This window comes from Vigna umbellata, chromosome 4 (assembly GCF_029865625.1).
Source record: "Vigna umbellata cultivar VRB3 chromosome 4, Vumbellata_1.0, whole genome shotgun sequence".
Classification (NCBI taxonomy): domain Eukaryota; kingdom Viridiplantae; phylum Streptophyta; class Magnoliopsida; order Fabales; family Fabaceae; genus Vigna; species Vigna umbellata.
Window position 1 is genome coordinate 4,536,432 of NC_142168.1, and position 18,605 is coordinate 4,555,036.

The window sequence follows — 18,605 nt, forward strand, 5'->3', positions numbered from 1 at the left end:
AGACCCTTCTTGGACAAGTTCGTGGTTGTATTTATAGATGACATACTTGTTTATTCTAAGACTCGGGAAGAACATAAAGGTCACCTTAGGGTAGTGCTGGGAGTGCTGAGAGAAAGAAGATTGCATGCCAAGCTGTCTAAGTGTGAGTTTTGGATGGAAGAAGTTCCTTTTCTTGGGCACGTGATTTTAGCCGGAGGAATTTCTGTTGATCCCATTAAGGTGCAAGCAGTGCTTCAGTGGGAGAGACCTAACACTGTTACAGAGGTCAAAAGCTTTGTGGGCTTAGCGGGCTACTAACACCGTTTTATTGAGAGCTTTTCCCGGAATGTGGCACCGTTAACGCAACTGACTAGGAAGGATCAACCTTTTGTTTGGACAGACCGTTGAGAGACTAGCTTCCAAGAGCTAAAGAAAAGGTTGACTAGTGCACCAGTTTTGGTTATCCCTAACACAAGTAAACCTTTTGAGGTTTTCTATGATGCCTCTCATTAGGGATTAGGGTGTGTACTGATGCAGGAGAAGAAGGTAGTGGCGTATGCATCAAGACAACTCAAGGTTCATGAGAAGAATTACCCCACTCATGACTTGGAGTTAGCGCATGTGGTATTTGCTTTGAAGATTTGGAGGCACTACCTGTATGGTGCATAATTTCAGGTTTTTAGTGATCATAAGAGCTTGAAATACCTCTTTGATCAGAAGGAGCTTAATATGAGGCAAAGAAGATGGATGAAGTTTCTTAAAGATTTTGATTTTGATCTCCTCTATCACCCTGGGAAGGCTAATGTGGTGGCGAATGCATTGAGCAGGAAGTCAGTGCATATTTCAGCCTTGATGGTCAGAGAGTTAGAGCTGGTGGAAAGCTTCAGAGATTTGAGGTTGTAGATAGAATTTGAAGCTGACAACATCAGATGCAGTAATTTGGTGGTGTCCAATGATTTGTTGAGGAATGTCAAAGAAGAGCAGTTGAAAGATGTTGAGCTCCAAACGTCAGCCACTATGATTGAGACTGAACAAGGTAAAGATTTTGCCTTGGGGGCTGATGGTATTTTGAGATTCAAAGGCAGAGTCTGTATCCCTAACAATTTGGGATTGAAGAAGCTAATCATGGATAGCATGCATCTTGGTATGACTAAAATGTATCAAGACCTCAAGGAGTCTTTTTGGTGGTCCGGTATGAAGAGAGAAGTAGCTCAGTTTGTTGCCTCTTGTTTAACATGTCAGAAGGCTAAGATAGAGCATCAGAGACCTGGAGGTCTATTGCAACAGTTGGAAATTCCTGAGTGGAAATGGGATAGCATCGCTATGGACTTTGTTACCCATTTGCCATGCACTGTTCGAAGACACGACGCAATATGGGTAATAGTGGATCGATTGACCAAGAGTGCCCACTTCTTGGCAATCGATTTAAGGATGTCTATGGCGAAGCTGGCGTAACTATATGTTAAGGAGATAGTGAGGTTACATGGGGTGCCTTCGAGTATTGTATCAGATAGAGATCCGAGGTTCACATCCAGGTTTTGGCAAACCCTTCAGAGTGAGATGGGAAGCAGACTACAGATGAACTCGGCTTATCATCCCAAACGGATGGACAGTCTGAAAGGATGTTCCAATCGCTTGAAGATTTGTTGAGGACTTGTATTCTGGATCACCTAGGGGTATGGGATGAGATATTGCCACTGGTTGAGCTCACTTACAACAACAGCTACCAGGCCAGTATCAGTATGGCTCCGTTTGAAGCCCTGTATGGAAGACGTTGTAGAACACCTCTTTGTTGCTTTCAGGATGGAGAAGCAGTGTTGATTGGACCAGAGCTAGTTCAGCAGACTACAGAAAAGCTGAAGCTTATACAGGAAAGGATGCGGGCATCTTAGAATAGGCAGAAGTCCTATGCTTATCGGAGGCGCAGGCCGTTGGAGTTTGCAGTTGGGGATCATGTGTTCCTCCGAGTGACTCCTAAAACTGGTGTAGGAAGAGCCATTCGTGCTAGGAAACTATCTCCTAGGTATCTTGGTCCTTACCAGATTTTACGGCGCATAGGACCGGTAGCTTATGAGATAGCCATGCCACCCCGGCTGGCTAACCTTCATCCAGTTTTTCATGTCTCACAGCTTAGGAAATATGTACCGAATCCGTCTCATGTACTAGAAGCTGAAGATGTCAGTGTTAGAGAAGATCTATCCATGGAGGTACAACCAGTCAAAATTGAGGGCAGCCAGAACAAGTGGCTTAGAGGCAAAACTGTCAGTTTGGTCAAAGTCATGTGGGATGGTCGAACTGGTGACTCTACCTGGGAGCTTGAGGAAGAAATGCGAGAGTCATATCCTCAACTATTCATTGGTAAGTCTAATTTTCGAGGTCGAAATTTTTTGAAGTGTGGGAGAATGTAAGAGCCCGAAAATGTAAGGCTACTGGACCCTGCAGCCTGGCCCAAGAAGCTAAGGGCACTAGGACCTCAGAAGAGGCCTCATTTTCCAGTTTTGAGTTCTTTTTCCAGTTCCCCTTTCTCTCTATAAACTTATCTCCATTTTTCTCCTTCTTGCTCTGCCTTCTCTCTACCCTTACACTCATTTGAATCGTTGAAATTTCAAATAGGTGGTGTTCTTTCGCTCACGGAGTTGAGAGCTTCCCTTCTATCCGATTAGATTTCCATTTGGACGGGTAAGTCAGTTTCTCCACTTTTCTTGAACTTAGGGCATGCAACTTTACTGGTTGCATGGTGCTCCTTTTGATTCTCTGTCTATTCTAGCTCTAAGAGCTGTTTCCATCACCATTTAGGTGGTTGTAGGACACTGTTTGGGTTTTCGCTGTGAAGGCACGGTTAGGACACTCTAGTTGACTACACTGCTCAACGTCAAGGTAAGCTAATTATTTTTGTATGAATTTATTTTATAAAAATATATGCATATGAATGTTGAATTGGTGTGCTCTTGTGAAACTATTTTATGACTTTTATTATATTGGGTGTTATAACTGAAACTGTGAAATTGTGGATGTTGTGATCTGATGAATTTAATCTGTTTTGAATGAGTTTGTTGGATGAAATTGATCTTGTTGGAAGGTCTGGAGTAAGGGTTCTGTAATAGCATGTATATGGGTATTAAATAGATATATAGGTACACGTTTCTGTGAGAGGAAATGAAAATATTAAAATTAGGCATTTCATATTTAGAGCATAAGAGAACATGGTAGGTAGTTTAAATAAATTAATTGTTAATTCTTGAGAGCCTTTCTTTGTTGGTAGGATATAGGAACCTTAAAAACCTAAGTTGGCATATCCCTGATCATAGAGCAACCCTGGCCTGGTCCAGTGAGTTGTGACTAGTCATATGTGCTGGCGTCGAAGGTGAGTTTGATGCGTTCAGACATCTGGGTCCTCTCCGGTGACCAATTGGGTAAAGAAAGATATCTACTAGGATGAAAATAAAATAAAACAAGTTGATTGTAGATGCATAAAGTTATCATGTGTTAATTTCTAGTCAATTATAATTTTAGAAAATCAGTCACTGTGTGTTTGGAATTTAAAGTAAGGATCCATATATAAATATATAAATATATAAATATATAAATATATATATATATATATAAATATATAAATATATATATATATATATATATATATATATATATTAGTTTAATGGTGCGTTGGTATTTCCAAACAATAACTCCAATATCCATTTTGCACTTTATGATTTATAGGGTGGGCAGTTAGTTATGATTAATTTAGAATCCATAGTAGCCTTGATTGCAGCAAAACAGGTGCGTGAAAAAAGAGTTTGATATGCTTCTAATATAATATAAATATGTATATTTACAAGATACTATACGTATCATATATATATATATATATATATATATATATATATATATATATAATAAAGTAAGGATAGTTGTTTCTTAAATTGAAACGTGAGTGTTAATCAATAATTATATTACTTGTAGGTATGTATAAATTGATGCATTTTATGAGCTGTTATGGGTTAGTTGAGCTGTTTGGTTCTTGGTATTGATTAACTTAGATTCAATTGTGGAGATGTTATTTTTATAATTTATGAGTGGTGAGTAATGTATATTGTGGAGATTGTGCATATGTTGATTGTGGCAGAAAGTATATGATTACAAAGTGATGAAAGTATGATGCAAGTTGTAAATCAAGTTCCACCTGTGTAGGATCTCTTGGTGAGATCCTTAGTGTTTTAGAATGAAAGTAGGAGCTCAGTCTTGGGGGTCATTTTGAAACTCCAATGGCTAATCATACTCAAGTAGAGGGATTAATCCATGTGGTGAGGAGTAGCAGGAGGTCTTAGTCTTGGGGGCTTCTAGTATGCCTCAAGACCCGGAACAGGCTAACCTCGTGAGTGTGGCAGGATGGGGAACCCAAGTTTCATAAGTCACCACGAGTGCAGGACCCGCCATAGCTCGACTATCATTCTAAAGTCCGGACGAGTCAAGTCTAGAAGATAACGTGCTAGGTTGTATGCCTTAAACTGCTTTGATTTAAGTTAACTCTTGTATGTTATGTGCTTGATATGATGCATGCTTTTATATAATTAGCTCACCCTTGCTTGTTTGTGTGCTTGTTGTATGTGTTTTCTTTTGCAATGATCATCCACTTGGATGTGAGCAGAGGAAGATGAGGTTTCTTTGGAGGCAACATTGGAGAGAAATGAAGATGATGCTGCAGCTTAGACTCACTAGGAATTCTTAGTTCTCTTATGTCATTTTGAAGAACCTTGTTATGTTTTAAGTTTCAAATTCTGGACATATTTTAGAATACTCTAGTGCTTGAAGTTTTAATTTATTAGTAAATTCTGGAAGACTGTAATCCTATAATACTTTAAGTACATCTATTAACTGCTTTCTAATATTATAAATTGGTGATGTCTTTGCATATATATGTGTTATATATTTGGGATGTCACATTAATCTCTCGTCTAAATTGAATTTATAACTCATATTTTTGTTTCTTCCTAGAAACTCATTCTCTAAAGACCCATCAAAAACCGTTTTTGAAATAATTATAAATTAATTTTCTCATATTGAAAAATAGTTACAATTTAATATAAACGGTATGGTATACAAATATAAATATATATATATATATATATATATATATATATATATATATATAAAGCAATATATCTATTAAATTTTAAATAGAATAAAGAATATAAATATCGTTTTGTAAAAGTATGAAAAATAGTGTTATTTATTAAAAACATATAAAAGTAAAATATTTATTTATAAATGGTAAAAAATGCGATTATCATTTTATATAAAAATAAAGATTTATTTTAAAACTTAAAAATATGTAAGTAATAAGGAAGGATTATTCAGTTTTCTTTTTAAATAAATAATTTTATGAAAAATTTAGAAATATATTATAATACGATTGAATAACATGATTTAAAAGAATAATTTGTGAATGTAAAATTCTTTTGGGGATGAAGAGTGAAGAATCTTTGAACAGCGTGAGAACTGAAAACTAAACCGCTTGGAAAAAGAGTAAATTGGTGTTTGTGTAAGAGACGCTAATGGCGTCGAAAGCTTCTTCCTCGGCTTCGCAAACCCAAACACTGTCTTCAACATCCGACCAACGTGTTTCTCTAACTCTAGCTTTTCTTAAAGCATTGGGCATGGACAGACATGTTCCACAGATTTTCGACACCAGAGGCATCTACTCCAACTTATTTCGAAGCTTCCCCAAAGTCGACGACATCAAAAGGGGACGAATCTCTTGCACTATTGCTATCAAGTCACCAATCGCAGTAAACCCTTTTTTCCCTTCTTCGTTCGTTCTTTCTTGTTATGCTCTGTTTGCTGCTACCAAACAAATTGGGAAGAAAAAGGCTCGTGCTTGTAAACTGTTAATTATTCAATTGTAGAATTAGGTTCTGCACAAAATGCTTTATATTGTTGAATTGTAGCATTGGTTTTGTGTTGACAGCTGAGAAAATTGGAACAGAAGGTCTCGAGATTAGGTTTTTTCATGTTTTGTGAAATCGGTCTGTCGAAATTACTGATCATTTGCAAGATATGTAACAAATTTATGTTAAGGAGAGGGATTAAATAATGTTATATGAATATAGGTAGATATTTTCATTTTCTATATTGAACTTGCAGAATTTTTATGGAACACTGCATGGAGGATCTGTTGCATCTTTTGTTGAGTCGCTGTCTCCTGCTTGTGCTAGAACTGTTATTGCTGAGGACAAGGAACTTTTTCTTGGGGAAATGAATGTGTCTTATTGATACGCATACTACTTTCGAATATTTAACTCTTATGAATGTTATGCAATGCTTATGAATAAAAGTAATGGTTGAAGAATGTTTAAAGAATAAATAAGAAGCTTAAAAACAGTTATGATTAAATAGGCTAATTTCACTGTTTTTCCAAGATAGATTTATCATTGGTTATTCACGGATAATTGTTCAATTGATTATTGTTTAAGTTTCAAATTAATTAAAGTACATTCTTAATTAATTTGAAGGCGATTATGCATTTAACCAAAGTAAATTCTCAATCAAATGCAAAAGCTTTCTAGATTATTTACAATAAATTCAACCAAAGTACATTCTCAATCAAATTCTATTGTGTTTAATCATGTCTATTCTTAAATCTCCTAACCAAGTTAAAAGTTAATCAATCAAAGTAAATTCTCAATTGATTATAGTTGAAATTATTACTATCAACCAAAGTACATTCTCAATTGATAGTAAAAATCATTTAATCATATGAAAGTTCCTAAATTAAATCAAAGTAAATTCTCAATTAAACCTAGAAACCCTAGAACTCATAATCAATATGCATGTAGATTCAAACACATTATGATGCAAAAATCTTTACTTTTAACAAGATAGAGAGATTAAAGACATAGAGAGAACAACTTAAATCAATAATCAAAGTAAACAATTGCATTAATTGAACGTAACCTCAGAATCCATCATGGAATTACAGCAGAATAACCCTAGATGTTTAGCTCTCCATGAATGGAGTTGAATAAAAGATGAAAGAAAAGTGAGAGGAGTATGAGAGAATGAATGAATTGACGTCCCCCTGGGTCTCTTTATATAGGGTTTGATTGGGCTTGGACTCTGAATATTCAGTTGAAAGAATCTTTTATCTTATATCTTCCAAATAACTAAAAGATTTAGATAATTATAACATTATTTGGAAGATATTTTCTGTTGATATTCCCAAATTAAATTAATTCAACAACTGAATTTTATCTTTTATCTTTTCTGACTTTCCAAAATTACACAAATGCACTGAAATTTCCTCTATCTGCACTTTAGCCCCTTCAGAATTCTTCAAAATTGCACCAGAAACCCTTGTTGACCAGCTTTGACCAGAGAGGTCGTGCCCAATGGGAGCTCGCCACATGGCTGCCCTCTTCCTTCCCAATTAGGGTTTGCTAGGAAAGGCCTCCCCCTACGTTCCCACTTCCGCCGCTGTGGAGAAGAAGCTCTGGTGGTGGAGTTTTGCAGGTGCGTTAATAACGACAAGATTGGATGCGATGGAGAGGCTGCTTGCGGTGCTCCAGCGATGGGAAGGATGATGCTACTGTTTTTGGTTTTCCTGAGTGCAGGTGGTGGCCGTTTTGGATGTTGGCTTGGAGAAGGTGCTCGCGGACGATGGAAGCGTTGTGTTGGTGTTGATGGTTGCGTCAATGGTGCGCGAGAAACGTGGATGAGAAGATGAAGATGGTCGTGCGATGGTGGTCGAGACGCGAACTCGCAGAGGCGCGATAAAAGGGATCGCGAGAAGCGGTGGCGCGATTTGGCCTAGGAGGGGTATGGGTAGAGAAATTTAGGAGGTGTTGTAGAAAAGGCTTAGGTTTGGGCTTGGTTGTTGGCCTGTTTCAGAAATAGGAGTGTATGTAGGGATTTTAGCAGGTGCAAGGGTAGCCTGTTTGTTTGGACCATTTGTATATTATTTTCCAAATAAAATCGAATTTTGGGCCTTAAATTGCCATTTGGACCAATAAAACTTTTATTCTCAGCTGCACAAATAAACATTAGAACATCTAAGAATAATTTATGCGCTAAAACTCACTTTTTACGTCTCTTTATTTCCCAAACCCAACAATTCCAATCATCACAAATTCACTTAAAATCAACCATTTAAGCACAATTATCCCATCAAAAATTTGAATTTGAAAGCATAACACTGACAAAAAGAAGAAAAAGGTTTGCTGCGTTGCAAAAGAGTAGAGGAGGGAGAAAAAAAGTTAACGCCGTTTGTGCGTATTTAACGGAAGGGACAACGTTGACGCAAAATTTACTAGGTGAGAACCAATTTCACACACTTTTAAAATGAGGGACTGAATTGACATTATTCAGCAAAACTAGGGACAAAAAAAAGGCTATTAAACCTAAAAATTTTATAACATGAGTTTCATTATTTCAAGTCACATCATTTATTTAAAAACAGGTCACTTAGAGCTCTTCCTTCATTCTAGATATTCTACTTGCTAGGTCATTTGTTTGAAGATCGGAGGGTGCTAAAGTGATCACTACGGCAATGTCTTTTAATATAGTCGATCAGTTTTCTTAAAGGAGTAAGTTAGTTTTTACTCTTTTTTTTAGTTATAAGTATCTTTCATGCATGTGATGTTTGGTTTGTTGCATGTGCCTTCTTAGTTTTCTAGTATGTTCTTTGTTAATCAGTGGTTCTAACTATGTACTCTGATCATGATTTCAAGGTTGATAGATGTAGATAGAGCTCTTTGAACTATGGAAGCGATTTTAGGTCCTTTCGAGGTATTTAAGCTCCTATCAGCTAAGGGGAGCTAAATAACTTGTTTTTAAATTTGTAGTCACTTATAATCTGAATTGATATGTGAAATTGTATGGAACCATTATTGAATTTATGTGAGTTTTGTGATAGTGTACTGTATAACATGACAAATTGATGGTTTGATGTGATGAATCTTGGATGTAGATAGCTTGTTGAATTGAAACTAGTTTGGAAGACCTAAGCATGATAGAAAATCTATTTTTGGGTTGGTTTTTTTGTGTTTTGGCAATAGGTTATGATGGTGAGAAATTGGTTTAGAATGGGCTGATTTTTGGATTTAAATTAGGGGTTTTGACAAGTGAATTTCTAGAGTAGTTGAATTAAGGAGAAACTTGATGTTTGAGGATTGTTTTTGAGTTATTTGTGACTTGTTTAACCGCTTAGATTACAAAAATCTAGTTTGTAACATATATATTTTGAGTTGTGAACTTTTGAGTTCTTAGTTTGAAATAATGCATCTTAATTATAGCCAAATAAGCAAAATGGTAATAAATTTTGGATATAAAGATGTTTTGAAATCATTTCTAATGTCAAGAATATCATTTTAGTAATTTAGATGGGTCTTAGGTGCAACCAAATTCAAGTTGTTTCACCACACAAGGGGTAGGTCCCCCATGAGTCTGACGTCAATACATGTATCTAGATGGTCGAGTTTAGAAATGATATGATTATTCCTTTGTTGCTTGATTTATATTATGAATGTGATACTATTGTTTTAAAATATATGAATGATCTTTTGGTATTTTAGCTTACCCGTTTGTCTTTGTCTGTTCGTATGTGTATTTGTTTTCTCTTTTTGCAATGATCACCTTAATGGTGTGAGCTTAGTGGGTGCCTTTGGTGACCGGGAGCTAGTTGGTGGCAGAGTTAAAGTTTAGAGTATGACGTTTTGTTGTTCTCTTTTTATTTTGTAAAGTTTATATTACGTTTTTGGTTCGATCTAATATATTTTCTTGTAATGTAGTACAAAATATATATATATATATATATATATATATATATATATATATATTATATGTTATTTTTTGATAATTGTAATAATAACTTATATATTCTTTCTCAAGCCAATTGCTTTGTTTTATTAAAAATGTAATATATTCTATAGTAATTGAACACTATGAAAATTAAGATAGTATAATATTAATATTTTTTATAATTTTTAATTGATTAATATAATCAAATTAATTAAAATAAATATTAACATTTTTGTTTATTTGGATGGGTCTTAGGTGCAACCAAATTCAAAAATCATGTTGCTGTAAAAAAATTGATAGGAATAATCGATTATCAAACATGATAATCAATTATTTTAGTCAGAATTATGTCTTTGTTGAAGAACTCTTTAGAATAATTGATTATCAGATCTGATAATCGATTATTGTAGTAGGTTTTTTGAGATAATAGATTATCATGTCTGATAATTGATTATTTCAGTAGGTATGGTGGTATTTCCTTAAAACTCTATGGAATAATCGATTATCAGGCCTAATAATCGATTATCTCATAAGAAAATTGATGTTTATGATTTGTGAACATATTTATGTATATGTTTATGGTGGGTGAATTTGATGGTATGCATGATGCTTCGTGAAATGCAATTTGAATATTAACATGTATGGTAGTTGTTCACATATGATATGGTGGTTATGATGATATGTATGGTTTTAATACGTATGAATGCTTTATGAATGGTAAACATGGATGTGTGTATAGATTAAGTATGATGTGAAAAGGATTCCATGAGGAAATTCTTATGGTTGTTACGTTGTGTTATATATTGAAATAGGGGTTCTGGAATTGAGGGATGATTCTGACACTCTCAATAACACCCAATCTCAAGTAGAGCTGAGTGATTATGTCGTGGAGAGTAGTAAGAGGTCCTTAGTAGGATGGTCATGTATTGACCATAAATGTTTGATGGACTAACTTTGGTGTTTGGTAGTTTGATGAAGTGGTAGTATTATGATATGGAAGAGTTGTTTCACCACACACGGGACAGGTCTTCCATGAGTCCGACATCAATACATGTATCCGGATGGTCGAGTTTAGAAATGATATGATTATTCATGTATTGCTTGATTTATATTATCAAATGTAATATTATTGTTTTAAGACGTCTGAATGATCTTTTGGTACTTTAGCTTACCGTTTTGTCTTTGTCTGTTTGTGAGGTTTTTGTTTTTTCTTTTGCAATGATCAACTTAATGGTGTGAATTTAGGGGTGTCTTTGATGAGCATGAACTAGTTGGTGTCGAAACTGAAGTTTAGAGTAAGAGATTTTGTTGTTTTCTTTCTATTTTGTAAAGATTGTATTACGCTTTTGCTTTGGCTTAGTATATTTCTTGTAGTATAGGACAATATATATATATATATATATATATATATATATATATATATATATATATATATATATATATAAAAGTATATTTTGCTATTATATGTTACTTTTTGGATAATTGTAATAATAACTTATATGTTTTTCTTCAATCCAATTTTTTTTTTATTAAAATTGTAATATATTCTATAGTAATTAAACACTATGATGTTACAATATTAATATTTTTATAATATTTAATTGATTAGTTAATATTATCAAATTAATTAAAATAAATATTATGTTAAATTATTTATTATAACTTAATTTGTAAAAATTAAAAATAACTTAATTTGTAAACATTAAAATTTAAATTATAATATTAGTATATATTTAAATTTATAAATAATATAAAAAAATTGATTTTTTTAAATTTTTTTATTTTTCTTTTTAATTTATTTTTTAAAAAATAAAGTAGCATATTAGCTCGTTTTGATTTTGATATATTAATTTGACAAGTTAAGCAAAATTGATCAAAATCAGTTAATTAGTTGAAAAAATTAACTCATGATAACTTAACAAATCGACCCCCCCGTAACTCCTTTATATCTCTATTTGTGCACATATAATTTGTTTATTTTACACTTCAATAAATATTAATATTACAAATTTTTTTAATTATTGAGAAAATTTCTCAATTTAAGCAAGCACATATTTTCGTCAAACTTAATATTTCTAGAATATAAAATATTTAATCTCAATTTAAACACTACTAAAAAAATTCAATTCCTAATAAGATGAATGAAAAAGTGAAAAAGAATTTTAAAAGAAAAAAAAACAAAAATAGACGTAAGTTTCATATAATTAAAATTGGTATTTATTATAAGAAAAACATAACTAAAATATTTATTACTTTTAAAATTCTGATTTATTTAAACGATCTAAAAATGATAGAAGAAGATGTTGCATCCATGCAGACATAGAGTTAGTAGTATTTAATTGATGGAGGAAGATAATTATTCATTTACCAGAATATGTGACAAGGAGGCTGTGAACGTCATACAAAAAACTTTTAAGTAGGATCCATTTTTATGGTATTGGGACTACCTCGTCGTACGTTCAATAAATTAGAGTTGTTGAACTACTAATTAATCAACAAACAATTAACTATATTGAACTAAATAATGAAAATGGAACTATTTAAAAGAAAAACTAAACAAAAATTTATTTTTAATGGAATTGTCAAAATAGATTAAAATTCGCGAGTCAACTCAATTCATCACAAGTTCAAACTTTGATAGGTAAAAAAATTACAAATTTTAGAACAGTCGAAAAAGAACCTAGTCTACTAAAATTTAAGATTGATCTATTAGTGGGTTGGATTGACTCATAAACACATTCATAAATTCTAAATATTAAATTATATTAAAATAACAAAAATCTTAAATATTTTTTTATCTTTAAATGTATTTGGATTGTAATGCATTTTTGTAATTTTAAACTGTATTTGGAATTTAACATAATTTTAAATTGTATTTAGATTAAACTTTATTTAAATGTTAATTAAAAAAGTTTGTAATTGTTTTGGAATTGAATAAAAAAAACTCATTTAACCCATCATGATAGATCAAATCGAATTCAAAGTTTTTGAATTTATTAATAAATAAGCCTCATTAGAATTAAATGATCAATTCCGTAATGAATCGAATCAAATTACTAGTTTAGAGAAAATATTATTTAACTCAATTTAAAAACAATAAAACTAAACTATTAATATAGAATAATTTAGTGCACTACTGTGAGCATTCTTGAAACCATCTCATCTATTCTTATAGATGATTTTTTTATGTGTAAAATAAAGTACAAGTTGTAAAATTTGTTTCTTAAAAATATTAAGAAAGTGTGTCAATGATTATTTCAAACTAATTTAGCTGAAGTTAAAATTATCTAGTATAAATGATATGAAACTATTTTTACAGTTTGTTGGAAGTCTTACATCAATTAAAAATAAAATTAATTTATAATATATAAATGAATGTAAACCTTATCTTACAAATTTAAAACCGTTTTGTAAGTAGAGTTAGACTTAATTCACTTCTTAACACGGTTAAGATTAATTTGGTTTAGTTTTTTTTTCTAATGAAACTATGAACAACCCTATCCAATGGAATCTTTTCTAAGAAGAATATGTATGAAGAATTTAGTTTAATATTATTTTTATAAACTGATATTCAATGTTAATAACAAGTTGTGTTTGACTAAGTTTTCATATAACAAAATATTTTGAATTTTTGATGAACTCGTTCCTTCTAACCAAAGAGTTTAAGTTTTCCTAAACAGCAATTAGTGTAATGTGGCCCCAGAATTTGAATGATCAACTTTCAATGACACATTATCATCTTCTTCCATTTCCAAGTTTTTTTTAAGGATGTGGCACAATTTTCTACCTTGTAAATTGGGTACCAACCCTTGTGTCTTTGTCCTAGGAATGGCCCATTTATTTTGGACTGATCACCTAATAGAGTTTGATTTGTGTGGCCAATACATGAATTATGTGTTGTACAATTAATTCGTGATACTCAGCTTTTGTGGTGGAAAATATATTCAGAGCTCAAAAGGAAAAGTGTGGTATTTATGGATTACAACTTGTTCTTTAAATAGAAGTTAATTATAAGTGTAAAATTGGACTTCACCCATGATTTACGTTATGGAAAATGAGGTTGGAATTTTCTAAAGGAAAACATTTCAATAATACAGATTAAGTCGTGTATTTATACATTTTTAATTACACATATGTCTATTATAATAATTGTTTTTCAGATATTTAGTAATAATTGTAAGGGATTGAACCCTTATAATATACGACCATAATAATAATAATATGTATTAATATTATTATTGTTTATCTTAATCGCTATGACCATAATAATAACAATTTTTTTATAAATAAATGTTAAATGGTTAATATTTTCTTGATGGAGTCGTTCATTAGTAAAAAAAGCGTTTACTGACGCGCCATATATGCTTCTATTACTGCGAAACCAAAGCGTATAAGTACACGGTGGCATTACTGTAAATATAGAAACCTTATACGCCTCGGTTAAATACCAACCGATGCATATTAGCTATATTGCTTCAGTTAAATGGAGCAATCGATGTCTATAAAGTCTACTGTCACATCCATCAACAATCAAACTTCCTTCTGACAACTTTATAGAATGCTTTTTCTGCTTCGGTTCACCTTATCCGAGGCATATACTTTCTTGCTTCGGTTTTCCACAGACCTGAGGCATATACCCTCTGCCAAAATCCAACTATATTGCCTCGGTTTGGCGCCCACATGATGTCGTACGGTATAGGCACCTGTTTTTCCGTATAACCGAAGCGGTAGCTCTTTTGTAGGTTCAAATTCAAATTTCACTATTTATCTTCCTTGCCCTCGTTTCTTCTTTTCTCTCTCGCACTTTCTTCATCTCCGCTAGTGCTCCCTGATATCGCCGTCGCTGCCTCCGGTGATTTCTCCAAGGAGTCGATGGTGCCTCCACTTCTCTCGAGCTAAGGGTTGTGCACTTCCTCCATTTCGTTCTCTGCCCCAAAATGAACTCTTCTTCCACACGCTTCTTTCCCCATTTTGTTCTCCTCTCTGCCCCAAAATGAAGCACTTCACGCTTCTTCCACTCGCTACTTCGACCACAACAGCCGCCTCTCCTAACTCTGCCAAAACCCGCCCCTCTCGCAAGCACAAACACTCCAAAGAGAATGACCCTCGCTCCGATCCCAATCTCGTCGTTCCTTCCCCTGCTAAGTTCAAGAGTCCCTTGCCTCCGAGACCCCCCGCTTCCAACCCTCTCAAGCGAAAGCTCGCCGTGGCTGCCGATGCCCTAACCGACAATTCCCTCCCCGCATCCTCCGATTCCAGCGTCAAGGTTGCTTTCACCTATTACTCTTTTTTATCTGACTTCCTTTTCTCGCTTCTTGCCTTTTTTGCAGGCTATTGTGAGGATGAGGCCTTTCTCGCTTATGGGTTTTCTTCTTCTTCTCCTTCATCCTGGTTTGAATCCACGAATGCTGGTGGCACGAGGAGGCGACAACGACATTTCGGGTGGAGGCTCGTCGTCGAGCAAGGAGGCGTCCTTTCCTTCCTTGTTCCTGGTTCGTTCACGCATGGAGGGGAAGCGATTTGGAGGCACCGTGGTCACGACAAAGCGTCTCCGCGGCGCAAGGGAGTTTCATTCTTCAATGACTTAGTCGCTGTTGGTGCAGGTTTGGGGACTTCGCGAGTGTTGATGCAGGTTTGGGGTTGTTGGTCATTCAATTTGGGGGTTAGGAATTTGAATGGGGTTTATTCTTCTTTTCAACCTTCTATGCATTGTTGCATTGACCTATTTGAATGGTAACATAAATGAATGGAATTTTCAACATTGCCTAACCATTTTAATCAAACAAAGTTTTCATCTATTGGTGATTCAAAAACATTCATCACAAATGAAGATGACAAGAACAATGAAGGTATTTCTTGCTATTGGATATTTCTGTGAAAGAGAATTTGAGTGGATTTTCTTGTGCAATCATTTCAAGAATTTGAGTACATTTTCTAGCATAGGAGCAAACTAAGCATACTGACAAGCAACTCAGCTATCAGTGCAACTGTTTTCTTGAGGTTGATTAACTCTAAATTATTTCTTCCCTTTTAGAGACCTCTTCCCTCTCTATTGAAGACCTCTTCCCTGTTCGAGACCTGTTTAACCTTGTCAATAAAGGCTGACGAAAGAAAAAAAGAAGACCCTACTGCCTCGGTTCAGGTTCCAAGCAAGGCAGTAGAGGTTGACATATTGCCTCGGTTCAAAATGAACCGAAGCGAAATCGTCCATCTTTTTGTCTCGGTTCATAACCGAGGCATAAAAGTCTAGACTTTTTGCCTCGTCTGTATATGTCTCGGTTCAAGAATTGCTGCCAAAGGACGAAAACAACAACTGTCGTTTCTCCTTACTAAACTAGTGGTTCCTTCTAACCTACCAAAGAGTTTAAGTTTTTCTAAACAACAATTAATATAATGTGGCCCTAGAATTTGAATGACCAACTTTCAATAATGACGACATTATATCATCTTCTATTTCCAAGTTTTTATTTATTTAGGACGTGGCACAGTTTTGTACCATGTAAATTGGGTCTACCCTCTCGTGTGTCTTTGTCCTTAGGAATGATCAAAGATGTTTATTGTTTTCCTTGATGGATAAAAGTCATACATTCATTTTAATAGAGTTTGATTTGTGGGGCCAATACATGAATTATGTGTTTTACAATTTATAAATTATAATAAAAAATGGAACCTGTCAAGGTTGAACGTAGGACTGAACCTTCCTGAAAGTTCTCAAAATAAAAGAAATGCCTTTAGAAATTATTATGGAATTTCGTACTCTTGTTGCAAAACCTGGTAATAGAAATGTCGAGGCCGAGCGCACGTCTACACGTTTGGTTCCTCGTGGTTTCATGGGGATGTCGCTCGGCCCCACGGTGGGCGCCAAAATATTTCGGTTGAATTTGTGAGACCGAGACACTAACCTTCAACTTGTGTGCTCCACCTTTGATCTTCCATCCTCTCAAAGAACGCGGTTCATTCTGGTGGGTGGTTGACCTGCAAAAGACACTCCGACGCTCAAGTTAGATATGTTTCATAAAGAGGTCTATATTTTATTATTACAGAGCCAGGGTCTTTACCTGTACATTAACCCTATATTCATAGGACTTACAACAATTAAGCATATTTGATATGACAATAAATCCAATAATACTTGCTAATATACCTGCTAACTGTCCATTAATATCATATTCTTGTGCAATATGACCTGTCAATCAGTCATAAATAGCGTATATTCGCATTTAATATGACCATTAAACGTATTAATTGGTCATTAATGATATTTACCTTTTCTGATTAATGTTTGTCTGACAGTCGGTCGGTTGCTTGTTTTGGTTTCGGATTCTCCTTAGCCGATCAATCACCGGGTATAGTACATTATCCATTGGAATATTCTTGTGTTTGAATCTCAAATTATTGTGACTTAGGGTTGTTTGAAAGAACGTTGCAGAAAGGGAAACAAAGCAAGAAGGTAAAGGGTTGTTGAGGTGTTTGAAATTGTGTTTGGCATGCTCTTTGGCTATTAAAGTGGTGGATGGTGCCTTGGAGTTTATCAGCTTCATTGGGATCATTGGAGACTTGGCCTTCAATATTGTTTTCTCTCATGACATCCCAACGAGTAATGCTCCCAACAACATGGTACTGTGCTTTTATCACTATTTTAGTATTCAAAATGATCAAGTCTTGTATACATAATCAGAATCACAAATTTATCTTATAGTATCTTTAAATTAAAAATAATATACACTCATCTTTTCTATTATATGTAAATTCTAAATATAATCGATATAGAAAGTCTTACTTTTTTTTTGTTATAAAATTGTTATCACTCTAGTTTACACTTTTATGTCAATTCTAAATATAATCTACATATAAAGTCTTTTTCTTTATTACAAAATTGTCATAATTTTCACTTGCAAATCCAAAACACTCCATGTATACAATTTTCTTGAAAAACCCAAAAAAGACGAAAGATGAAATTACTTTATTCAAAATTATAATTAAATAAAATTATAGACCTTAATGTCAAGAGTTTTCAATTTTCAAACAGATAAAAAATTAAGTCAAAGATACAAAGAAAATAAAAAGGTTAACTTAAGAAAAAATTTAAAGAAATAATAATTGTTATAAAATGAAACTCAATTAATAAAAAATCTATGTATAATTAAACTTGTTATGAATAAAATAATTAAATATCATTATTAAAACATTACTAATCTTACTCTATTTTTTAGGTACTTAAATTATGTAAAATTTATTTTAAAAATAACGTGAGTAGTATTATTCATGAAAGAAGCTTTTACTGATAATATTTAAGATTTAATAATAATTATATTTCTGATGTGAAGTGAATGACGCAATTAATCTTTATTATATAATTTACTTGTTAATATTAATGTTAATCCGTAAATGTAAATATTTAAATTATGCAATATTACTTCAGTGAAATAAATGCAGTGATCTTAATTTATGAAAATTATTTTTAAATTATTTTATATTTGATCAATTATTTGCTTAAATTATTAATTATAATAAATAAGTAAAACAGTTTATCAAGATATTACCTTTTATTTATTTATTTATTAAGCATTCATTTCATAATTTATTTTTTAAGGATTAATATTTATGCATGAACTAAATGATTTATAAATTATTTTGTCAAATCTTAAAATAATATAAAAATAAAAATTGTATATATTTTAAAATTATTTTATGAAAATTAATGTCAACTTTTTGTAAAATGATAACCGGCAATATTTATAAATTCATTTTCGCAAGAAAAAATTGAGATTTTTTTTCAGTAAATTAGTTGTGAATTTCAAATTAGAAAAAAAAAATATTTCAAAATTTAAATC

General features: G+C 33.0%; 2 protein-coding genes across 2 annotated transcripts; both read left to right on the forward strand.

Moving 5' to 3' along the window:
• Positions 1-1,601: 1,601 nt before the first annotated feature.
• Positions 1,602-4,686, forward strand: LOC148199067 (uncharacterized). The gene is made up of 4 exons (XM_088112569.1): positions 1,602-1,719; positions 1,782-1,862; positions 1,969-2,337; positions 4,625-4,686. The coding sequence occupies exons 1-4, from the start codon at positions 1,602-1,604 to the stop codon at positions 4,684-4,686; spliced, it is 630 nt and encodes a 209-aa protein (XP_087968695.1).
• Positions 4,687-5,423: 737 nt separating this feature from the next.
• On the forward strand, positions 5,424-6,355 carry LOC124832176 (uncharacterized). Its single transcript, XM_047306313.2, has 2 exons — positions 5,424-5,765; positions 6,121-6,355. Exons 1-2 carry the CDS (start codon positions 5,532-5,534, stop codon positions 6,247-6,249), a joined length of 363 nt encoding a protein of 120 aa, XP_047162269.1. The 5' UTR covers positions 5,424-5,531; the 3' UTR covers positions 6,250-6,355.
• Positions 6,356-18,605: the final 12,250 nt, after the last annotated feature.